We start from the raw sequence: 23,136 nt of genomic DNA, 5'->3' as shown, positions 1-23,136 counted from the left end.
ATGTTTACTGTTGGATGTTTACTCTTAGATATTTACTGTTGGATGTTTACTGGTGGATGTTTACTGTTAGATGTTTACTGTTGGACTGGTCCATCTATGCTGTCCTCTGTATTAGGCCATATATTTTCACCATCACAGCGAACATTGTCTCTTGCCAGACACCAATTATAAAAATATCTCTTCATGTGCCCTCCCCAGCCCTGGGTGTGTTTTGCTTTTAGGTCCATACCCCCGCCAGCCACTGCATCTAGGAGTGACATCTGGACATTCGGGTGATGGTCAGAAACCTTCCGTCTCCACGCAGAAAAAGAAACGTCTTCCGCCTCCATGTTGTTCAGCAGAAAGCTACAGAAAGTGAAAGCCGACCGTAAGACGGCCAACGCCGGACCGTTTAGGTCGTTGGTAGAAATGACATTAATATTGGATTAATATTGGAACCATATCTGTTCTACAACTACGTATTTTCGATATAAACATGCACATTTCAATGCCAGTAGGACCACTTTGGTATCGACGGTAAGACTACAAACAACAAGAACAAAAAAAACTGAATACACTGAATAAACATTCTGCTAAAATCAGAATAATCCATCTTGCCTATTTCAAGTGTGTATTTTCATTTATTTTTCAAAGTGCAACCTATTTCCATCCGCAGTGGTCAGAATTTTGTTGGGTTTCGAACTGAACATTAACGGTTTTGAAGAGTGCAACGGTGAGCAGTGAGGAGGCGGACGCATGTGCGGAGAAGAGCGAGATTTGTTAGGGGCAAATCCAGAGTTGTAGTCGTCCGAGTAGTCCAGGGTCATAGAGCCAACATAGAGAGTCCGAGAATACATGACAAAAACAAGCGCTAGGGTACACGAACTACTAATAAACACAACAGCGGCTAGAATGAAACACACGGAGGCTTGAATAAATGGATGCTAGAATTAACATACAGGCTGGGATAAATAAACATGACTTTACATACATGGATTACATACAGCAGTTTGACTTAAATAAACAATTAACCTACTTACATACATACAATGAACAGCCAAGACACAGGGAAGCAGACAGGGTTTAAATACATGAACTAATCAACTCTAAACCAGACACAGGTGAAAGGTAGTGACAGGAAAACAGATGCGGGGTGGAGAGAACGAAACTAAGGAACGGAAGCAAAACAATAACACGAGACAGGGAAACCATAGAAACATGGATGCCAGGAGCTTGGCTAATCATAACAAAGAGAGTGTTTAAATTTGCTGTAGCTGTACAGACTTTTGCTGGTGGTGAACACAGACTGAGAGAAGGATTCATGAATTTTGATGGGAGTGGTGATTGAATGCCATTTGTTTGAAAGCAATATAGAAAAGAAATACAGAAAGCCTAGTTCTCATAGTCTGCTGATATGATGAAGGCGTTAAGTGGTTTGAAAAAGTGGACGCAAGTGTGGAAACGATTGTTAAAAGGTGTTCAAAGACAGGAAAAAGGCAGAGTGAAAAAAAGGCATGAGAGACATGGCATGGTTAATGTATCTAAACACAAAAGAGCCTTATAAAGGGTGCAGGTAAGGTCCTCCAGGTGTGGAAGAAGGAGGTGTGGCCAGTGAGGTGTGGCCAATGAGGTGTGGATAGTGGGGTGTGGCCAATGAGGTGTGGCTAGGGAGGCGTGGCCAATGAGCTGTTGAGCCAGAAAGATGGAGCATAGCATGATTCATGACTATAAACGTGTGAATGTGTGTGTGTGTGAATAATTCAGCCAACTACTCATGATTTTCTTTTATATATGCCATATTTAGCTGAGACTACTGGCCAAATAAAAATTCTCCTGAGAACCTTTGCTCCTGGGAACCAACATTTTGATAAAATAGATTTTCATTTATTTTAATGGAATGACTTTCACGTTATGGGTTTTCAAAGTATTTTCAAATAATGAATTTATCACACTTGAAAGATCAGTTTAAAAACCACATTTGTCTTCCATGAGACACCTTATAATTAAGAGGGGTCTAAAAGAAAAAGTGTGTGAGGTACTGTAGTGTGTGAGGTACTGTAGGGGGTGAGGTTCTGTAGTGTGTGAGGTACTGTAGGGGGTGAGGTTCTGTAGTGTGTGAGGTACTGTAGGGGTGAGGTTCTGTAGTGTGTGAGGTTCTGTAGGGGTGAGGTTCTGTAGTGTGTGAGGTACTGTAGGGGGTAAGGTACATTTGTGGGTGAGGTTCTGTAGTGTGTGAGGTACTGTAGGGGGTGAGGTACTGTAGTGTGTGAGGTTCTGTAGGGGGTGAGGTACATTTGTGGGTGAGGTTCTGTAGGGGGTGAGGTACATTTGTGGGTGAGGTTCTGTAGTGTGTGAGGTACTGTAGGGGGTGAGGTTCTGTAGTGTGGGAGGTTCTGTAGTGTGTGAGGTACTGTAGTGTGTGAGGTACGGTAGTGTATGAGGTACAATAGTGGGTGAGGTTCTGTAGTGTGTGAGGTACTGTAGTGTGTGAGGTACGGTAGGAGATGAGGTACTGTAGTGTATGAGGTACTGTAGGGGGTGAGGTACAATAGTGGGTGAGATTCTGTAGTGTGTGACGTACTGTGGGGGTGAGGTTCTGTAGTGTGTGAGGTACTGTAGGGCTTGAGGTACAGTAGTGGGTGAGGTACACTAGTGGGTGAAGCCCTGTAATGTGTGAGATCCTGTAGTATGTGAGGTCCTGTAGTATATGAGGCACAGTAGTGGGTGAGGTCCTGTAGTGCATGAGGTTCTATAGTGGGTGAGGCCCTGTAGAGCGTGAGGCCCTGTACTGTGTGAGGTACTGTAGTGTGTGAGGCACAGTAGTGGGTGAGGTACTGTAATGTGTGAGGTCCTGTAGGGGGTGAGGTTCTGTAGTGTGTGAGGTACGGTAGGGGATGAGGTACTGTAGTGGGTGAGGTACTGTAGGGGGTGAGGTTCTGTAGTGTGTGAGGTACTGTAGGGGGTGAGGTACAATAGTGAGTGAGGTTCTGTAGTGTGTGAGGTACTGTAGGGGGTGAGGTTCTGTAGTGTGTGAGGTTCTGTAGGGGGTGAGGTACATTTGTGGGTGAGGTTCTGTAGGGGGTGAGGTACATTTGTGGGTGAGATTCTGTAGTGTGTGAGGTACTGTAGGGGGTGAGGTTCTGTAGTGTGGGAGTTTCTGTAGTGTGTGAGGTACTGTAGTGTGTGAGGTACGGTATTGTATGAGGTACAATAGTGGGTGAGGTTCTGTAGTGTGTGAGGTACTGTAGTGTGTGAGGTACGGTAGGGGATGAGGTACTGTAGTGTATGAGGTACTGTAGTGGGTGAGGTACAATAGTGGGTGAGATTCTGTAGTGTGTGACGTACTGTGGGGGTGAGGTTCTGTAGTGTGTGAGGTACTGTAGGGCTTGAGGTACAGTAGTGGGTGAGGTACACTAGTGGGTGAAGCCCTGTAATGTGTGAGATCCTGTAGTGTGTGAGGTCCTGTAGTATATGAGGCACAGTAGTGGTTGAGGTCCTGTAGTGCATGAGGTTCTGTAGTGGGTGAGGCCCTGTAGTGTGTGAGGCCCTGTACTGTGTGAGGTACTGTAGTGTGTGAGGCACAGTAGTAGGTGAGGTACTGTAATGTGTGAGGTCCTGTAGGTTCAGGCTGGCTGGTGAGGGATGTGGTTAAGTTAAAGCATCTGTCCATTAATAATTCTTTTAGTTTATAGACACATAAAATAAACCGAGACAGAAGGGCCCAACCGGAATTTTTGGAGGCCCAGTGTCCAATGTGCGCGCACACACACACACACACACACACACTGCGACAGCACTGTTCTGTTCTCACAGCCCTAATCCATTCGATGCGGCTCATCAGGTGATTATCCAGTGAAGTGGAGCCCGTCAACACTGGGAAAACTCTACACCATGCAGTCTCCCAAAATGCACACTCCCAGGCCTCGGGGACACGAGGCGGAACGCCAAGGGAAGTTAGCGCTCACGCTTCACCACGATTTCGACATCTGTCTGGGAGCGGAGATGAGAGCTTCCGGCCAAGAAGGTAACAGTCCTTCCCTGGATTTTGTTCCGGCTGTATGGATTAGCTAATTATCTCAAGCCGCGTGTAGAATGAATTAGCGGAATCAACTGGACGACGCAGAACCGCGGACATCCTTCTGAACCTGAACTCCCCTGCCCCTCTGCCCGGGCAAAGACGACTCTCATCGTCACCTTTGGAGTGGTCGGAAGGAGGGGGGGACAACCCATGTATGCCTGACGTCTTCACGAAACCTCTCCCTCCCTGTCAGCGGAAACATTAGCAAACAAAAACCGACCAACCTGTCCACAACTGCTCGCTGTCGACACGTGAAACGCGTGGATGCCCCACCGCGGCTGCTGCGCCGTGCTCGTCCGAGGATCAGACCAGAGATGCCGGCGGCGTGCAGACAGGCAGGCTCACTCTCTCTCCGCTCCTGGTGTGCCCGCCTATCCTCACGCCACCGGGTTCACCTGCCACAGAGAACTGGCAGAACAAACGTTCCTCCTATCAGCACATCAAACGCACTTTAATCAGTGTGTAGCACTTCACACGCACACAAACACACACAAACACACACACCCAGAGTCTATATGGACTGTTATTTGGTAATAACATAAAATTACAGGCTGCAGGCTTTTTAAATAAAGGTAGGTGATCTATCACTCTTTGAAATGAAACTAAATCCGTAACATTTCTTGGGCTTTTTGCTTGCAAGACCATGTGTTCAGTGAACTACAGTACAATGGCAACAAATCATAGGAACTAATCAAACCTGCCCAGTAGCACGTCTGCAGGAACTCTTGTGATATTTTGAAAGGTTCTATGGTGGAAGTCCGTCTGCAAAATGACAGGAAATATGACCAATGAAATGGATGATTTTCACTAAGGGGCGGGCCTATAGCCCCGGTGACTAGAAGTGAGACCGACACTGTGGCATTGTACCTAACTGACAAGTCTCCGAAGGCTACCCTTCGATGAAAATCTCACAATAATTCAGAGAGGCCATCCAACTCTGTCCGTAAACCTTTAGCCAGGAAGGAAACGGTTATGTACACAGTTTCTGTCAGATGAGCGATGCCTGGCTAACTGCTAGCCTGCAGCACACACGCCGCTTCTTATTTGTGTCCACTGTGGATGAATTCTGCTGAGATATATTTTGTTATTCCAAACAATAATGTGATGTCATGCGTAATTTTATTTCGTTTTTTTGGGGGGTGGCCTGCAAAAGTCTAAAATTGGTAAATGTCATTTCGCATAGCAGCGAGCGTTTTTTACAAGGGGGGGTGTAAGTAATGAAAGCTAGAATTTGAAGTGAAATTAATTCCACGCCGTCCTGAGTCAGGGGAAAGTCGGATTTTTAAACACTGCTATGCAACTTTTAAAAATATATATTTAGAAAGAGACAGCGATGAAAGTGACGTCCCGCGAGTTCTGTTCCGTTCCTGCGTGAGAGGTCGCGAGGCGTTTTCAGGCGCCGGCGTGTGAGGAACCTTCACGTTCCATGGGCGCGTGCGGTCCCCGGTAGCCTCGCCTCCAGCACGGGCAGCCGTGATGGGTCTAATGAACCGACGGAAACGAGGAAGCGGGTAGAAAATTAGATTTGCGCTCCAACACACACATATGCCATTTGCCACTGTTCGTTCAGGGTGTGTACACAACTCTCAATTAGAGACCTCCAACTCTCTCTGTCTGTCCACTCACACACACACACACACACACACACACACAGCTAAATATCACTGTGCTTACACCTGAACCTAACCGTAACGTCAGCAGATCTTTTGACACTTTTTTTTAAAGAACAGACGGTGATGGATTTTTGTAATGAGGCATGGTGAATTTAACCAGGAGTGGAGAGACCTGACTAACGCGTTTTTGCTTCTTCTTGCGTTTAGCGGTAAAGACACAGATCCGCGCTCTGTTGTGACCTCGTTAACTGCACACGGAGATGCATTGGACACGTTCAAGCCCATTACAAAATCGGAAGATTCAGGTTATCCAACGATATTGTGGGCTTTTAATCAACACGAGATATACCCCCCCCCCACACACACACACACACACACACGGCACACACACAGACACCATTTCACACCGCTCACTCAAACTTATACCCTTTAACCCACGTAAGTTTGACTTCAAATTCAGCAACTAAACTGTGGCTCATGTCCGTTTATCTTTTGTGATCAAATTATATGACACTGTTGCTCTATGGGGAACTAAGCACCTGATTAAGACAGTCTCTCTCTCTCTCTCTCTCTCTCTCTCTCTCTCTCTCTCTCTCTCTCTCTCTCTCTCTCTCTCTCTCTCTCTCTCTCTCTCTCTCTCTCTCTCTCTCTCATGCCACTGGTGTGACTACAGCCTGAAGGCACACCTGTGAACTTCAGGCTGCTGCGAAATTGCCCTGAAATATTTGGTTCCGTACATCCGCCTCACTGCTACCACGAAATAAGAAAGCCCCTAAGTACAAAAAAAAAAAAAACTAGAGAGAGAGAATTCGGGAAACGTAACCCCATAAATCATAGCACATACAGTTACACTGACAATAACCAGACCTTTTTTTTTAATGTATGCAATACTAATAATGGCTTCATATCAGAGATAAAGATTGAAAGCCCCATTTAATAGGCAGCAAGCGGGATTTTCTTAATCGCTTGCTGTTACCCATCGTACCTCTAGATGGCAGCATTTACTCCCAGATCACCAGTGCATGTGGTGTAACCCCTGATCCTGAGACTATGAGCTACTAGACTACGACGATGCTGAGAGGGACGCCTGCGTCTTTTTTTTCGTACAGGTGAACAGTATTCATACACTCAGATTTTCCTATGAGCAGATTATTATTATTATTGTTGTTGTTGTTGTTGTTGTTGTTGTTGTTGTTGTTGTTAATACTTTGCCGACTTTAGCAGTACACAAACGAGACCGCCACCACAATGCAGCATATTCCAGTTTGCCAACTGGAAAGAAAGAAAGATTTAAAAAGACGTAATGATAAAAAACAAACAGAAAGAAGAAACAAAATCATGTGACAAACAGAAGGCCCTGAACCAGGTGAGCAGGTTGGTTTAACGGGGGTCACGATCATAAATTCGGACTTCCAGTTTGTTTGTTTGTTTTTTTTAAATTCCGTCTGTCCGGTCACGTCTCCGCCACGGCCGGTCCCGATGCAAGAGCGAACCGCGTCGGTCCGTCCGTCCCCCCCCCCCCCCCCCCCCGACCATTTTCTCCCTCCGCCAATAACGGCGCCCGAGGTGGGAGGCGCATGCAAGCGCAGCCCGGGCGCAGAGCGCGAGCGCACGGCGAGGCTGAGCGGACTCGCCGACTCTCGCGGATCCGCTCCGAAAATCAGGACACGGGGGCGGGGGGCGCTCCGTCTGCACGCGCTCGTGGGCTGTGGAAGGCGTCGGCATCGGCGTCATCGTATTTCATTTCTTTCTTTTAAAAAAAAATATTATTCTTTTTATTTATTTATTTTGCGAAACCGGGACTTGCTGGACCGATAACAGATCGCACGGTGAAAAATAACTGATGGCGTTCAGGTGTCAGCGCCGTTAACTTTCTGGCCGTGTGTTCGTCGCGCTGAACGTCTTGTCTGCAAGAACGAGCCTTGGTCCCCAAAGACGGACGCAAGCCGTTAAAATGCCATGCGGCGCCCGCGCGGGACACCGAGCGTCGGTCGCTGTGAACGTGCGTGCGTCGCGCACCACCGACGGGACCCGGTAAGCGCGCGCGTTCGACGGACGACGACGGGCGCACGGCGCGCGACGGAATCGCTCTTTCTGACACGGCACGTCCGGATTTGACTTGGGTGGGCTCGGGCGACCGGCGGCTCGAAGTTTCCTGTCGCCCGTTCGGCGCGGACGCGAGAGAGTTGAGTGATTTTCCCCCTCTCGGAGTTTGGAGTGCTGGAGGTAAAACGGGAGGCGCAGAGATGCCCCGCCGACTCGGTTTTGCACCGTGATCCTACCGGAATGTAATCGCATGTGTTCCCGGTCAACATGCATAAAAGAGATTTAGGGTATTCAGACACTTTGGAGAGTGATGCTGTTCTCCAGGAGTCGTGAAGTTCACTGTCGCGTGTTTTGCAGCCTCGAAGGACTTATGTGGCTACCACGCGCGACATCCTGCTCGGCGAGGACTCCTGTCTGAACTGCTATTCTATTAAAAAACACACAGAGAGAGAGAGAAATTACCTCTTTTTTTTTACAAACCAAAAATGCCTCAGCATTGCGTTAATTATCGATGGTCCTGCTTGGTCGACGGTGACGTGCATTGAGGACCAGGGCTCCGAGAAAAGTTGCCCGCGCGTGGACACGTGCCCAGGCGAGGTAAGCGGCGCTTGCCGGCGGACCGGTTTCCGCGCGCGTGCACTTATTTTCACCTCGCTCGGATGTTTTTTCAAAAACATGCGAGTTATTCAAGAGGGTGATAAACTGTTCTTGCTGTGGAAACGGTACCGTGGCTCTTTACTAACGGCGCACGCACGCGCACACACACACACACACACACACACACACACATTTGTACCATATCATGAATATCTAACATCCCTATAACTAAATCGATGTACTTGTACCAGAGAACCTATAAATACCACCAGTGTGGTTAACAACTCTCTTTTGTTTAAGCATAAAGTGTGTGTGTGTGTGTGTGTGTGTGTGTGTGTGTGTGTGTGTGTGTGTGTGTGTGTCCCCCCGTCCACAGTGGCCTGTGCTCTGACACTATGCTATAGCGCTGGTATGGGAGTCTTTGTTACAGGCTGAGCGTCACCCCTGCCTGCCGTCCCCGTGTCACGCCGTCGCGCCGGCTGTCCACATGCAGGCCAAGAAACGTTACCTGCTGGTGTCGGCGGGGGCGTGCGCGTTGCTTCTAGCCTACGCCTGGACCCTGCGCGTGGCCGAGCTCCACACCCGCCTCCCCCAGGGCCCGGTGCTGCCGGCCCCCCCGCCGCTGCGGTCCTACCTGGAGGGGACGGAGCATGAGGAGGATGGTCCCCTCCTCTTGCACCAACACACCTCCCCCCACGAGTGCCACGACGTCCACCGGAACATGTACAAGAGCCGACGATGCCGTATGGAGACCTGCTTCGACTTCTCCCGCTGCCGCCACGCCTTCCGCATCTACGTGCACCCGCCGGCGAGGGGCGAGGCCGCGTCAGAGGGCTACCGCAAGGTGCTGGCCGCCATTGAGGAGTCGCGGTACCGCACACGCGACCCGGCCGAGGCCTGCCTCTTCGTGCTCGGCGTAGACACGCTGGACCGGGACCGGGGCCACATCCGGGCGCTGCCGCTCTGGAACGCGGGGCGCAACCACCTGGTCTTCAACCTCTACTCGGGCAGCTGGCCTGACTACGCGGAGGATCTGGGCTTCGACGCCGGACACGCCGTGCTGGCCAAGGCCAGCGCCGGTGCAGGGAACTTCCGACCCGACTTCGACGTCTCCATCCCACTGTTCCCCAGGGAGCACCCCCTGAAGGGCAGCGGGAGGATCCGGCTGACGGCCAACGACGTGCCGCCCGCCCGGAGGTACCTGCTGGTGTTCAAGGGGAAGCGCTACCTCACCGGCATCGGCTCAGAGACCCGGAACGCTCTGCACCACGTCCACAATGGGGACGACGTGATCCTGCTGACCACCTGCAGGCATGGAAAGGACTGGGAGAAGCACAAGGACAGCCGCTGCGACCGGGACAACGAGGAATACGAAAAGTAAGTGAGCTCCCGTTCCCGACCCATAGGGAGTTCTCATGGAGCGTTTCGCGGCTCGGGTGGCTGCGGTGGAAAGTGGGTGCTCGCGTGGGAGTGCCCCGAGCGCGAGGGGCGGGTCCCTCTGTGCGGCGTGGGCCCAGTGATTGGCTCTTGAAGCTGTCGCTCTGATGAGGCGCTCTCTCTCTCTCTCTTTGTCTCTGTCTCTCTTCTTCACACACACACACACACACACACATGCCTGCTGTCATTTCCATAATCCAGGGTGGATGTGTAAAATGGCCTGTTTAACTTCGTGGCCCATGGGAAGAGGTCTGGCCCTAGTTGTTTCATCCTGGTCTCACGCTTGTCTCACTGGCTCTTTCTTGTTTGTCACGTTCCCGGCGGGTTCAAATCTTTTTGCAAGGGATTCTCGCAAGCGCGCGTCATCGTCCGTACGCGAGTACGCACACAATTCTACTGGAAACAGCATACCCGCAAAATGCATGGGCAGCTAGGTCGACCAGCACCGGCCGGTCCGAAGGCCGAGGTGTGATTGGATCGTTCTAGAAGGGGGAGGTCTAATGTAGCAGCAGGCTGGGACCGAGAGCCAATGGCTGGTTGTTGTTGGAGCAGGGCACAAGGAGAGGCCCCGCCTACCCTTAGAACAGAGAAAAAGGACCTGTACACGTTTATTAGGTAATGCAAGGGGGCGGGGCCGAGGGGCAGAGCCCTGCTGTTTGTCTTTTAAATTCTGATTTTCTTTTCTTTGCTTTCTCGAGCCCTTCAGCAAAGATCTGAGGCCAGACAATAAATTCCCAGTTGCTGTTGAAATATTTGCAGCAAATGACCTGCTAATAGAATTACCCTCAGTCACGACGTCTGCCCTGTGCCCTTATATACACAAATAAATAAAACTAACATCCTGTCACGTGACTGGAGCCGTGGTCTGATGGGGGAATCTGGATCTTGGCTTTAACTGGAGTGATATGTGAAGTGTTCCTGTATGAATGAAACCAGAGGTCCTGACCCTCAGACACTTACAGTTTAAATAAATTGAAAGGGATTTCAAAATGGCAGTACAGTCGATAATTGGCCCTCTATTGAATTAAGCAGGATCGGAGAGGCAGAGGAGGGTGGGATTCCACGTACACGCACGCACAGCCGAGTGTGTTTAATTATCGAGTGACTCGGAGTCAATGAGAGGCCCTCTTTGGAAGCCTGTTAGATGTCTTTGTGAGGTTCACTTTCCTTCTCACCTGCAGGGATAAGGGGAAAGAGGGAGAGAGGGATGGAGGGGTGACGAACGGAGAGAGAAATGGCAGCCCCGCCTGTTAACACGCATCAGAGGGCTCTAAATTACAGCCGCTAATGGCCAGTTGAGGGAGGGAGAGAGAAAGAGAGCCTAAACTAATTCTACAGTCATAGCTATGGGGCAGGTGAACCTATAGACTGGTAACTCAGTACACAGTCTAAACTCATTTTAGTGCTTCACCTCTATAAAGGTGTAATGTGTCATTTTAAGCAGGTAAAAATAGAAACCACACTTATCTGGCTTTTGCTCTTTATTTTTAAAACAGAAATAAATTCTCACAGTGAAGTAATGGCTAGAGTCAACAATAAAGCACTTGACATAAAATGATATGCACATTTATGTAACGATGGAGGCTAGGCAGGACGCACGAACGAGCCAACAAAAGTTACGTTTATTAACGCCAGACAACAGACAACATAGCACATTGTATTAGCCTATCATCGACAACATCCACTACTAAACAGGAGACTTATATACACGCACAGTAATGACACAAAATGAGAAGCAGGTGTGAAACACGGGGAGGGCGTGGCCATATGAACAAACATGCACAAACACACACACACACAGAGACGTCTGGGAGGAGGGGCCGTACCGTGAAAATTTACACATCATTTTTTATTTCATTAAAGCAAAAAGCACTACTACTAAATAAATTACATGCAGAAAAGCTAACAATTCACAGAAGTATTCAAATCACCTTTCAGCAGATTAACCCCCAATGAGGCATTTACAGTGATGAAACAAATAAAATACTGGCTATTTACTGGCTACCAGCCATGTTTTTGTATGATTGCTTTTTTTTTTCCATTTGCTTGATTGCATTTGTGTGTGTGTGTGTGTGTGTGTGTGTGTGTGTTTAATTTGAAATTAATTTGATGATGGCATATTCTGTATAATCTGCATTATCCATTGGAGTGGACGCTGGTTTGCTTTTCTGACTGTGTACTACAGTGGAGTAAGTGACATCATCCTGTGGGAATAACACATTACCAACTGTTAACACACACACAAACGCACACACACAGACGTTTACAAAACACACACGTTTCTGCAGGCTGCACATTGGATAGCACAAGGGCGAAACACAACACTAAGAGAAACACATGGGAAATGATCTCCAGTGAGAGTGAACAGTACAGAAACAGAGTTCAGCTGGATACTGCTCACTCGCCAGGAAATCTCTCTCTACTCATATCACAACTGACTGAAGGGGATGGGGGAGTGTAAAGGTGTTATCTTAAATGGAGAGAATATAAAGACACCGTACTCACCATTAAATCTCTATGAAGCACAGTGATAATGTCATCATTAGACTGAACCCACAACTTTTGACTGTTCCAGACCTTCTGTGTTAAGCCATGTTTAGAGCAGTACTTTAACCAGATGTTACTCAAATGCACCACCATGTTGTAATGAATGCCATTAGGGTTGCAAGCAGTCAGCACTGAGGTAGTAGATGGCAATTTTAATTTTAGATTAAAACTGTAGCTATGAACTTACTTGAGCCGTTAACACACAGAATACATAAAATTCTCTCTGAACAAGCTTCTCTCACCTCTCCATTCTGAGAGTGTAGGGATCACTGCAGAAAATCACTCCAGATGAAGCATCTGGGTCAAAGCATTTAGGTGGTGTCATTTAGCTTTTTATCTGAAATCAAAATCAGCAAAGCCTACCCCAAACTAGCAAGGCCTCCTGTTGGGTCTACATGAGCTTATGGAGGGTGTCTGTGGTCGTTCAGTCTGCAGTCTGGCAGGGAACGTGGAGATGGAGAACGTCACTGCTTATACAGGAGACTTGGTCCTGCTGCCCTGCTCCTGCACTGACCCACACGCCAGACCTGAGAGGTTACACTGTGCCAGGCACAATTCAGCCAGAAGCATGTGGAGTGTAATTCTCAGTGAGAGTGCCAGCTTGTCCTCTGGCTTCCCTCCCCAATCCAACAGCCAGACCGAGAGAGTTAACCAGGACCTTGAGCACTCCCTACGCTGTCTGGCCTCTTCCTGCACATCCTCTTGGTCTGAGCACCTATTTTGGGCAGAGTTCGCCCACAACACCCTGTGGCACTCCTCCTTAGGCATTTCACCATTCGAGTGCCAGTTCGGTTATGCTCTGCCCATGTTTGCCGACCGGGAGGCTGATGTGGGTGTCCGGTCTGCTGAGCAGACGGTCAGGCGCTACCGCTTGGCCTGGCAGAGGGCATGCAGGGCTCTCTTATCTGCTACGGCTGCTCAAAAACATTATGCCGACTTATCGGCTGGGACAGCGGGTTTGGCTATCGGCCAAGGACCTGCCTTTGCGTGGTTATACCTGCAAACTCGCCCCTCGCTACATCGGGCCATTCAAGGTTCTTTGCCGCGTAAACCCTGTTTCCTATCACCTTGTCCTTCCCCCGTCGTTGCATGTCCACCCCACTTTCCACGTATCTCACCTTAGGCCTGTATTGTGTTCGGTGGGCCCCTCCGACCCGCCGGGTCCGCATATGGTGGACGGTGCACCGGTGCACATGGTCAAGCGTCTCTTGGACGTCCAGCCAGTTCGTGGTGGAGTTCAGTATTTGGTGGACTGGGAGGGATACGGGCCCGAGGAGCGGCCCTGGGTCCCCTCCTATCACATCCTGGACTGTGAACTCATTCAGGCTTTCGGTGGGATCGTGTGGCTGGCCTTGGGACGTCAGGAGCCGCCCCTTCTGGCAGGAGTACTGTAAGGGTTGGGACCAGGTAGAATTTGAACAATTACGATTTGCTTTTTAGACTGCCATCAGTCATAAATCTTGAAATCAATGTACTATTGTGGTGTAGTTAAATCTCATGCATATCAGCTTCAGCACTCAGGCTAGAGTATTATAGAGCAAAGTAAGCAATTGTTATATTGTGATGAAGTAAATCTTACTCTCAACAATCCCTCTACTAGTTAAAGGAAGTAACAGTATAGTGTAACTTACAAGTATGTAAAAGATAATTAGGCTTTCTGCAAATAATAATGTGCTTACAGCAATTCACTGTGTGCTTGAGATAGTTATGCCATGTCAAAAAGAAAATCAATGTTGAATTTATCATTTGAAATACACGTGCTGAAGAAATTGATAGTGAGGGACTTCAACTGGTGTAGCTGAAGGCTGTACACTGGAACATCACATAATCACAGAGATCACTGTTTATGCAGGAGACTCAGTACTGCTGCCCTGTTCCTGCACTGATATACACACCAGACCTGAGAGCTTCACCTGGTATAAATACAACACAAACAGAAACACATGGGAAGTGATCTCCAGTGAGAGTGAACAGTACAGAAACAGAGTTCATACTTATAACTGACCACACTTTTCTATTCTTGCAGAGGCTCCATATAAACCTGTAAATCTTACTCCAGTGGACACTGACACATCAAGTGCAACAGCTTCAACTAAACCTACTACAACAATGACATCTCCAGATGGTTATAAGTTATTAATTTCATCAACTACTACTGATGGTAAGATTAATTTGTTTAATAGTATTCTCCAATCAACACCATAAAATGATTCCCCACTAAATACTACTACTACTACTACCAATAATAATAGTAAGTGACATCAACAATTAATTTCTTAATGCAGGTCACTTCATATAGGATACTGTAAGGGTTGGCACCAGGCCAAGGCCCCCTCCGGCCACCAAAGGGAGGCCTTAAGTCAACCAGACTACTAATCAGGCTTAACACCCAACAGCTGGGTTAGACCTTATAAAAGCCCAGTGATTCTATGACTCAGTGCTTGGTCTTTGCTAAAGTTTCGAGCCAAGCTCTTAGCCAGTAACTTCAGGTATTGAGGTCTGTGAGCCCTCGTGCTACACCTCACTTCTTGTCTGTGAGGGTGTTTGGGTTTTCACATGTCCCCTTCCCTATTGAGTCTGTTTCTCTCCCAAGGCTTCACTTACCCATTCAAGTTCCTCCCTGTTTTCTGGTTTTGTTTGGGAAGTTTTAGTTTGGTTTTCCTCAGTGCAGTGGGGTTGCCATTTCTTCCCACCACGTCCTTTCTTCTCTCTTTTTCCATGCTCGACGTGGTGTTTAGTTTTTTTCCTTTTTTTAAACGTGATCCAAGATCTAACTGTTCTGCACAGGGACCCACCCTTGTTAGAGCGTGGTTGTTCACCCAGTAGGCTAGTAGTGTCATCACTTACCTGATCTGGGTTCGATCTCGTGTTACAGATACATTCTTGAACTGCTTTACAGATGATCTTTCCTAGAAAGGGCCATACTCATAGATACTTTATAAGTGCTTCCCAGCATTCATACCTGATTCTACACTAGATCCTACTTTTCAAAGCCCTATTAATATGATCAGTTAATTATTCATGTTGTGTTTACTGCCTGATTATATATAATCTTGCATTCAGAATGTAAGATTGTTTGTGTTTATATTTGATGAGGTGTGATGTTTGGTTGTTAGATTGTAGATTGTTTTGTGTTGTTTTTTCATGGTGCTTTTATTACCCAGTTTGATTTTTTAAACTTCCCTTCAGGAATTTCTGCTAAAGCTTACCGTGGCCTGCCAGTGTTGTATTCCCAAAGCTTGAGGAGCTGAAGACAGACCTGGTAGCTGTGAAAGAAACGCACCACGTAAAGGTGGCTGGTTATGGTGAGACTGATGAAGACATTGAAGACCCATATGAGGATGTCGCCACGGATGCCTCAACAGATGATGAATTCTAGACTCCATCCTGTCCACTGCACTTACCACATTTATTTGAAATCTGTATGCCTATATAATACATGTAATGACCTTTTTATCCTTGTCTCTTTGTAGCTAGGTTGTTTGGTTGGGTGTTCTTTATAGGCTATAAGAAAATTTAAAAAATGTATGCTAACCTTAGTTCTTTGCATCAGTAATTAACCTTTGTGAAGATGCGATCGAAACGTTGTGTAATAAAACACATATTGCAATTGCCCCTGTAAAACGACGTGCAGGTTATTTTGGGGCTACAATCCTGCACTTTTAAAAAATATATTTTTTAAAAATAATAAACCATTTGAAGCAGTAATGAATGGAGCATTTAATTATGTTTGTCTAGTTGCTCGGTTTCATAATATAAGCATATATTATGCAAGAAAGTGTTTGCATAACTGCGTATCCTTGGTACTGAAACACCAGAGTAAAGATAAGCCTTGTTTTGTTGAACATTGTATTGTGACCAGTAAGCCTAATTTTCAGTTAAAATTGTATAATTTCTTAAGAATTTATTATTGTTGTTGTTTCGGTTACATTTTGATCATTAATGAGTGTACAAATGACTTTGGATTATAACGAATACAGAGTGAGTGAATTGTACCTATGTGGAATGATTACTAATTCATTAATATATAGTTTACATGTATAGGTTATATTTACTTTATTTAGATTTTTTAATCTGAGCCTGATAACAAAATGATAGCATAAAGAGGGGGAAATGATTTTAAAATGTGATTTATAATATGAGACTATAATGTCATTTCAGCTGCACTTCTGTCATTGTTCTAAACAGCCACTGAACAGAATTTAGCGCTCCATTATGTCATAATGTGTGTCATTCTATTTCTGACCCCAGATCAGTTTATTGAGTGGATTTGCCGATGACGATCATTTTAGACAAAACATCAACAGAGACTACAAACAATTCTTCACGCATAAGAGGTACTGAGAAACGAAAACAAAACGTAAGTAGAATTTAGTTTTATCTACAAAGGCAGTTTTTTTTCCCAAATTAGATACTAAATATTTGATAAGGGAATCGTATTATAAACAAGTAGCCAATATGCGAATTTAAAATGAGAACATACATTTTAATGATGGAGAACTTTTGACTGAACGGAGAACTAATTAGTGGGCTGATAGTGAGCTCCGCTCCCCACTAGTCACGTGGTACCGCCCGCCGCCTGCAATGGGAGTTCATGGTCTTGTGTGAAACCACGACTGTGTAGTCACACACACCTGCACCGGGTTATTCTCCTAATGTCTGTGTGTGTTTAAACCCCGGTTGATGTATGTATCTCTGTCGGTCTGTGTTCGCTAATGGTTACGTACGTGGTGCACTTTATGTTTGTAAGCTGTGTTCAACGTTGCTCATGTTCATCTTGCTTGTTTCGTGTGAGCGCCACTGTGTTCGTTATTCGTGTTCGTCTAATAAACGTCTGTCTATGTCAAGAGAGTTTGTGGGACCTGCGGCACTCGGGCCGTCTCAGCTGTTTAATTTAACGGACCGTACAAATATTTTAAAATGCGGAATAATTGAATAGAGAATGAACTAACAAAAGGAAACCTTGATAAATAAAAGGGGACGTAGCTGAAAATATTCGGGTAACCGACCTTCATTAGATGAAATGCCTTGACTGAGACAAGGGAAAGCCTCTGTAAGACCACTAGTGTGGCCATTGTGCACTGTCGGACAACAGGCAAATTTTGATTCATATTTATTAACATTTGTAGAAGAAATTGAGCTACGGGTGGCCATTTGTTCTGTTACATAATAACTATATAAAACAATAAAGTCTACAGGCGTTGATTGCTCCTTTCCATATAGAGATATGAAACTGGGGTACAAACGTAATCCTGTGCACAAATGCAGCATGTAAAATAAGCCTTGTTTTGTAGAAAATTGTGTTGTAATCAAAGCCTAATTTTCATTTCATATTCAATTACTTGTTAGGAATAAATCTTTAATTCTTAAAAATTAAATGGTGTTTTTTTTAAGTTGACCAAAAACATATGCAAACTGTTATGACTTTTTAAAAGAAATGAAACAGCTTTATTATTGTTCAGTACAATAGAGCTTTCTTCTGCCCTTTCTAGATGCCAAGGTACAAGTTCATTACTAATATCATTACCAGAAGACACAAGAGTCACAGAGACCCTGCTACTATTGCTGGGTTTAAGCAGCATTACTCGGCCAGTCTGGGAGAAAGTGTAAGTGTCTACATCATTTTATACTATAATTTTAATGATTTACATAGACTGTATCCAGAGTTTTATTTATTTAGCCTTCACACTTTCCTGACTTGTACAGATGGCAATCCAAAATATGCTGTCCATTAGTGAAGTTTCAACTGCCCAGGTGTGGTCAATGGATGATTCATTTCCTTTACAATTCATCACTGATTATTTCTCATTTCTCACCCAAGAAACAGGAGGACTGTAAGGAGGTTCGTGCCATCTGGAGCAGAACTGCTGAACACTTTATGATCACAGAGTCAACGGGAGAGATTTGCTCTTTGGACCACAGCACCCATGTAGAAGGTGCAGATGTACTTTCTTGCATAAATCTAGCTTTCCATTAAGAACACACATTAGGACATGATGTTTGTTCACTTTAAATATGTGCCTGTACTTTATTATGTAATTGCATTTTTATTGATTTTTGGGAAAAATAAACATCTGTAGATGTAAGAGAGGATCTGGGTGGAGTAGCGGAATCTATTACAGAGGCAGTCAAAGTGGAGAACACCCCAGCTGGTGAGTAGCATCAAAGCACCACATCAATAATTAGAGTTTACATACATTCATTCCATGGACACCTGTTTAAAAATTCTACTTTTATTTCAAATATAAAGGCTCAGAATGCAAGAAGTTGAAGAGAGTACGCATCTTCTTCAGACGAGCATGGCAGGCTATAAAAAGCACCTTGTCCTGTGCCAAGCACTCCAACAAAATTAGCCCTACTCTTTAACTTTTCCCAGCTCTTTTTACCAATTTATTTTGTATTTTTTTTCCCTTCATTTTCCCCAACCTGTCTTTTCATTTTCTGAATTATTTTTTGACTTTTTTATTTATTTTTGATTAATAAACTTTACTTCATGCAAAGATATAGTCTGTTTGCATTCTGGACCTTTTAATCATATTTTTCATTCTAAGACCAGCCAAGGGTATGATTCTAATTCGGCCAAATAAATCTTGAATGATTCAACTCACTTTAATAACATTTTGAGATTATCACATATATGTACAGTTTCATGTCACTCAGCATTAAGAGAGAATTTCACATTCACCTTTAGTGAGAGGAAGTACAGTAAAGAGAAAACACAAACTGAGCATCCTTGTCTCTATGGAAACACCACTGACTTCCCACCACACACTGACAACTCTACACCCAGATCTCCACTACCACTGTGGACACACACTGACTCCAGAACTCTCACAGCATTTCTTCAGTACTCCAGACCCTAATCTCCACCCAGCAGAGAGGAACTGGGAACAAATTAACTTGGCCAGAGCTCTTATGTTTCTTTTCAAGTTCACATCACCAGCTTTACAGAGACATACAAAACCACACACAGTGCCATCATGTCCTTTGACTGTGAGGACTCTGGTTGTTTCTTCTTTTGTGATGTATCCCACAACCCCACACTGACCATGATGCTGCATCTGTGAAACCATATGGGAGACACACATGCTCATTATAAAGCAAAGGGGGTGGAGTCTGATGTAAAGGAGAGAAACAAACAGATATATTATCCCCTCACTCTTATTCTCAAACTCTTCTAAGTTTATAGTTTTAAAATGCAGTTTATAGAGTTAATCACCTCAAAGCTTGCGTACATAGAAATATTTGCATTACTTTTTCATGGCTTGATATATTTTATGTTTGCACTATCTTATGATGTCCTGTGTACTTAATATTTTATTCATTGTATCAAATTTGTTTTAGTGGTAAATATACTTTGAACCATTATGCACTGTCACTACAGAATGCTGTCTGCTTTATGTCTCCAGAGTCTATAAGCATGCAAACACACCCACATTCAAGAATTTCTAGATAGTGAGAGGACCTGCTTTTTGTTTGCTTTTTCAGTTTCCACATCACAATAATTTGTTGTGGACCATTGCTTATGCAGAAAAGTTCTTTAAGATTTTTTGTGAGTAATATGAAGTTCTGGATTTACAGAATGAGTCAAAAACAAACAACAAAAACCTGCATTACTCACAATAAGAACCTATTTGAATTTTGATCAACTCTATTAATCACCCTTTGAACATGGACATGGTTTGGGTAGTACATGAGCAGTCCCTTTTCTCAGTGAAGTACTGACATCTCTCCTCACAGTACACAATATTACCTAAATTATCAGTAACCATACCAGTCCTCCTCATACTAAACCTGTTTTGTATTAAATTAAATTCAAACTGGACCTGCCCTTGAGCCTAGACCCTGGAGCCTAGTCCTAGTTTTAGTCTGTATTTAAAACATCATCCTTTATCCCAATTTCACATTAGAATAGACCCAGCAGTCAGAGTTGTGCTGTTTTGATTATTACACTACACTTTACAGAATAAATGTAGTATTTTGTACTATTTCTAGCTAGAAACCACTAATAAGCCTGTCATGGCATAAGGCAAGAAATACACTAGAAGAAAGTTGAGCTTGTGAGTGTGTGACCACAGTTCAGGTGCAGAAGCAGCACGGTTGTCACTTCTGGTCTAAAATGGGCTTTAGACTCTGATCTGGTACCCACTGCCCACTGGTTGGAACTGTGAGAAATGAAACCACAGCAGACGTCAGACATCCTGAGCTCTCAGACCAGAACAGTCTCCTCCTTCTTCTGGAGCGTTCATAAGGTGTTTTGAGAGCAAAATGTTTATTGACTTTAAAAACTGCACATATTCACATTAAGATGCCATACACTTATCAAATACTTTTCTACCACAATTTAGTCCACAAACCATATTTTCTCACACCACTAATAGATTAAGAACACTGCTGTAAAAGTGGAGCTTGTATGTTATATTTGATGTATTCACTGAGCTGAGTTATTTCATGACAAGTATTTACATGAAAGTAGGGTCATACACTGACCATGACTGCAGACATTAGCATTAGGGTATTTATACAGCAGGAGACAAACAGGGAATATCTGCGAACAATTACTGGGAGGGGTAAGAGACAAAACTCACATGAGACACATGTCAAGGAGCAGAGCAGGGGAGGAGCTACAAACTAAAACATACAAAAGCACATGCAGACAAAGACATACTAAAGCAATAACATGTAATTGTCTTCTACTCTTTACAGTGTAGCCTATAGAAACGTATACCAGGAAATATAGGACAATTGTATTTTAACTATATTAAAAAGTACACAGACTTCATAAGATGGAATCATAAGATATGCAGAAATATTTAATAATTATTTGTTAAGCAAAACATTTTTCCAGTTCTACCTGAGAAAGTCAGCTTGCTTAAATAACATTTTTATATTAACAAATAAATGTACAATTTAATGCAATTCAGCATTAAAAGAGAATTTCACACTCACTTTCAGTGAAGAGAAGACACAAACTCAGCAGCAGTCACTATGGAAACACTAGCACACACTGACAACTCTACACCCAGCACTCCACTACCACTGTGGACACACACTGACTCCAGAGATCAGTCCAGAACTCTCTCAGCAGTACTTCATTGAAGTCCACAAGGATGTCACTACAGTAATGTAGTGTCTTGTGATTCCTGAGTACACCTGAGGTCTGTTTTTTCATTGTGTAGCTTCACAGAGCCCACAGGGCCCCTGGTGCCTCTGTGAACTAGACATGCATGTTGTGGTTTCAGTGTGGGGGTGTCTGTGGGGGAAGAAAGACGAGGCTTGCGAAACCACCAGAAGGTCCTTGTTGACAACTTACCGTTAAAGCAGCCATGTAACACAGCCAGTCTATTGGTGGACAAAAACTGCATACGCTACTTATAGTGTAGCCATGACACTTTATAAACATAAAATACATAAATACAGCAAACATCACACAGCATAAATACATAAAATCAGCAATAGAGTGTAAATATAAAGTGTAAATATAGAGTGTAATAAAGTGTAAATATTTGTATTATTCTATTTATTGTGTATTTGAAAGATATTTGACAAGCCAGTTAAACAGAGCCTGGGTGATCAGTTATAATTAGACTGTGCCTTTGATATGAGCCATTACACTTAATACTAAAAATTGCTGGTTAAAACCACAAGGACCAAAACCATGACTCGCTCAGATCACATGTTTCTTTTTAAAAACAGCTCAGCTGGCACAGAGGTTCTAAATCCGGTCATTGTGGGCGTGAGGGAACTACCACCTGGCGTGACGTATCCACCCCTGACATGCTCCATCATCAATGTCACCACAAGCTTCCTCCATCACCTGGAGAAGGTGTATGTGTAGGTGGGGTTGGTGATCATGGACCTTCTGCCTCCATGCTGAAAAGAACTCAACAGGATTTAGGAATGGAGAGTGGTGGAAGGTGAAGCACAACACATCATGAGTGTTCAGTGTGTACCAGAGCAGCCTGACAAAAACATGTTATTGCAGACACAAGCTAGTAGTGTTTTCCATTTATCATATCAGTGTGTAGTGGCCATGCAGAATAAGCCATACATTTTATATTTGTATAGATGCTTGATGCAAAAATATCATTTTGGAAATAGTTTTGGATGAAGTGTTTGCTTTTCATAAAGCGTGTGACATTTTGTATGTCAACACTCATGAGATCAGAATCCTCTCTGTAGTCTCTCCCCCAAACCCCCACCCACTCCCCACTTGGGAAAACACACAGAAGCACCAAACACACACATCATACACATGTAAAATACTGTAGCACATATACAATCAACCACATACATACATACATACATACATATCTATCTATATCTATATATCTATATCTATATATCTATATCTATATATATCTATATCTATATCTATATCTATATATATATATATATATATATATATATATATATATAAAGTTTTATAAAAATACAAACTTATAGACCAAAATTTTCCTAGTTAGAGTCATAATACTCTGTGTCTTAATTGTGTCAGTCTTAGTAATGTTCCTACAATTCCTACCTTATGCTTGTCTGAAGTAAGTAATTATCAATTAGCAATTAATTAGCACCTGTTCCTCTCTAGTGGACTGAACCACAGCGCAGATTTCAGTCCCACTTAACAAATAAAGTCAACAAATTTACTTTATTCTCCCTTAACCTGGGTGGACAAGACATATTTGGAGTCCATATTTTGCTCCTTTAGTTTAGAACAAAAGCTGCTAACATTGCTAACAAACACTGGAAGCCAACAGCAACGATAGCTAATAGGATTTGTAAATAAGTCAGATATCGAGCTACATGTCCTCAAACCTCATCCAGGTCGCGTCCCGGTGA

At 44.4% G+C, this 23,136-nt stretch overlaps 1 protein-coding gene across 1 annotated transcript; it reads left to right on the top strand.

The window, feature by feature from the left end:
- The first annotated feature begins 7,267 nt into the window (after positions 1 to 7,267).
- On the top strand, positions 7,268 to 18,764 carry LOC145647095 (exostosin-1c-like). Its single transcript, XM_081695456.1, has 7 exons — positions 7,268 to 8,313; positions 8,690 to 9,690; positions 16,549 to 16,657; positions 17,790 to 17,903; positions 18,119 to 18,233; positions 18,378 to 18,449; positions 18,548 to 18,764. The coding sequence occupies exons 2-3, from the start codon at positions 8,801 to 8,803 to the stop codon at positions 16,559 to 16,561; spliced, it is 903 nt and encodes a 300-aa protein (XP_081551582.1). The 5' UTR covers positions 7,268 to 8,313; positions 8,690 to 8,800; the 3' UTR covers positions 16,562 to 16,657; positions 17,790 to 17,903; positions 18,119 to 18,233; positions 18,378 to 18,449; positions 18,548 to 18,764.
- Positions 18,765 to 23,136: the final 4,372 nt, after the last annotated feature.

Source organism: Electrophorus electricus, chromosome 2 (assembly GCF_041902795.1).
Source record: "Electrophorus electricus isolate QZ-2024a chromosome 2, ASM4190279v1, whole genome shotgun sequence".
NCBI classification, from domain to species: domain Eukaryota; kingdom Metazoa; phylum Chordata; class Actinopteri; order Gymnotiformes; family Gymnotidae; genus Electrophorus; species Electrophorus electricus.
Note: the sequence above shows the minus strand (reverse complement) of the source record. Positions and strands in the feature narration are given on the sequence as shown.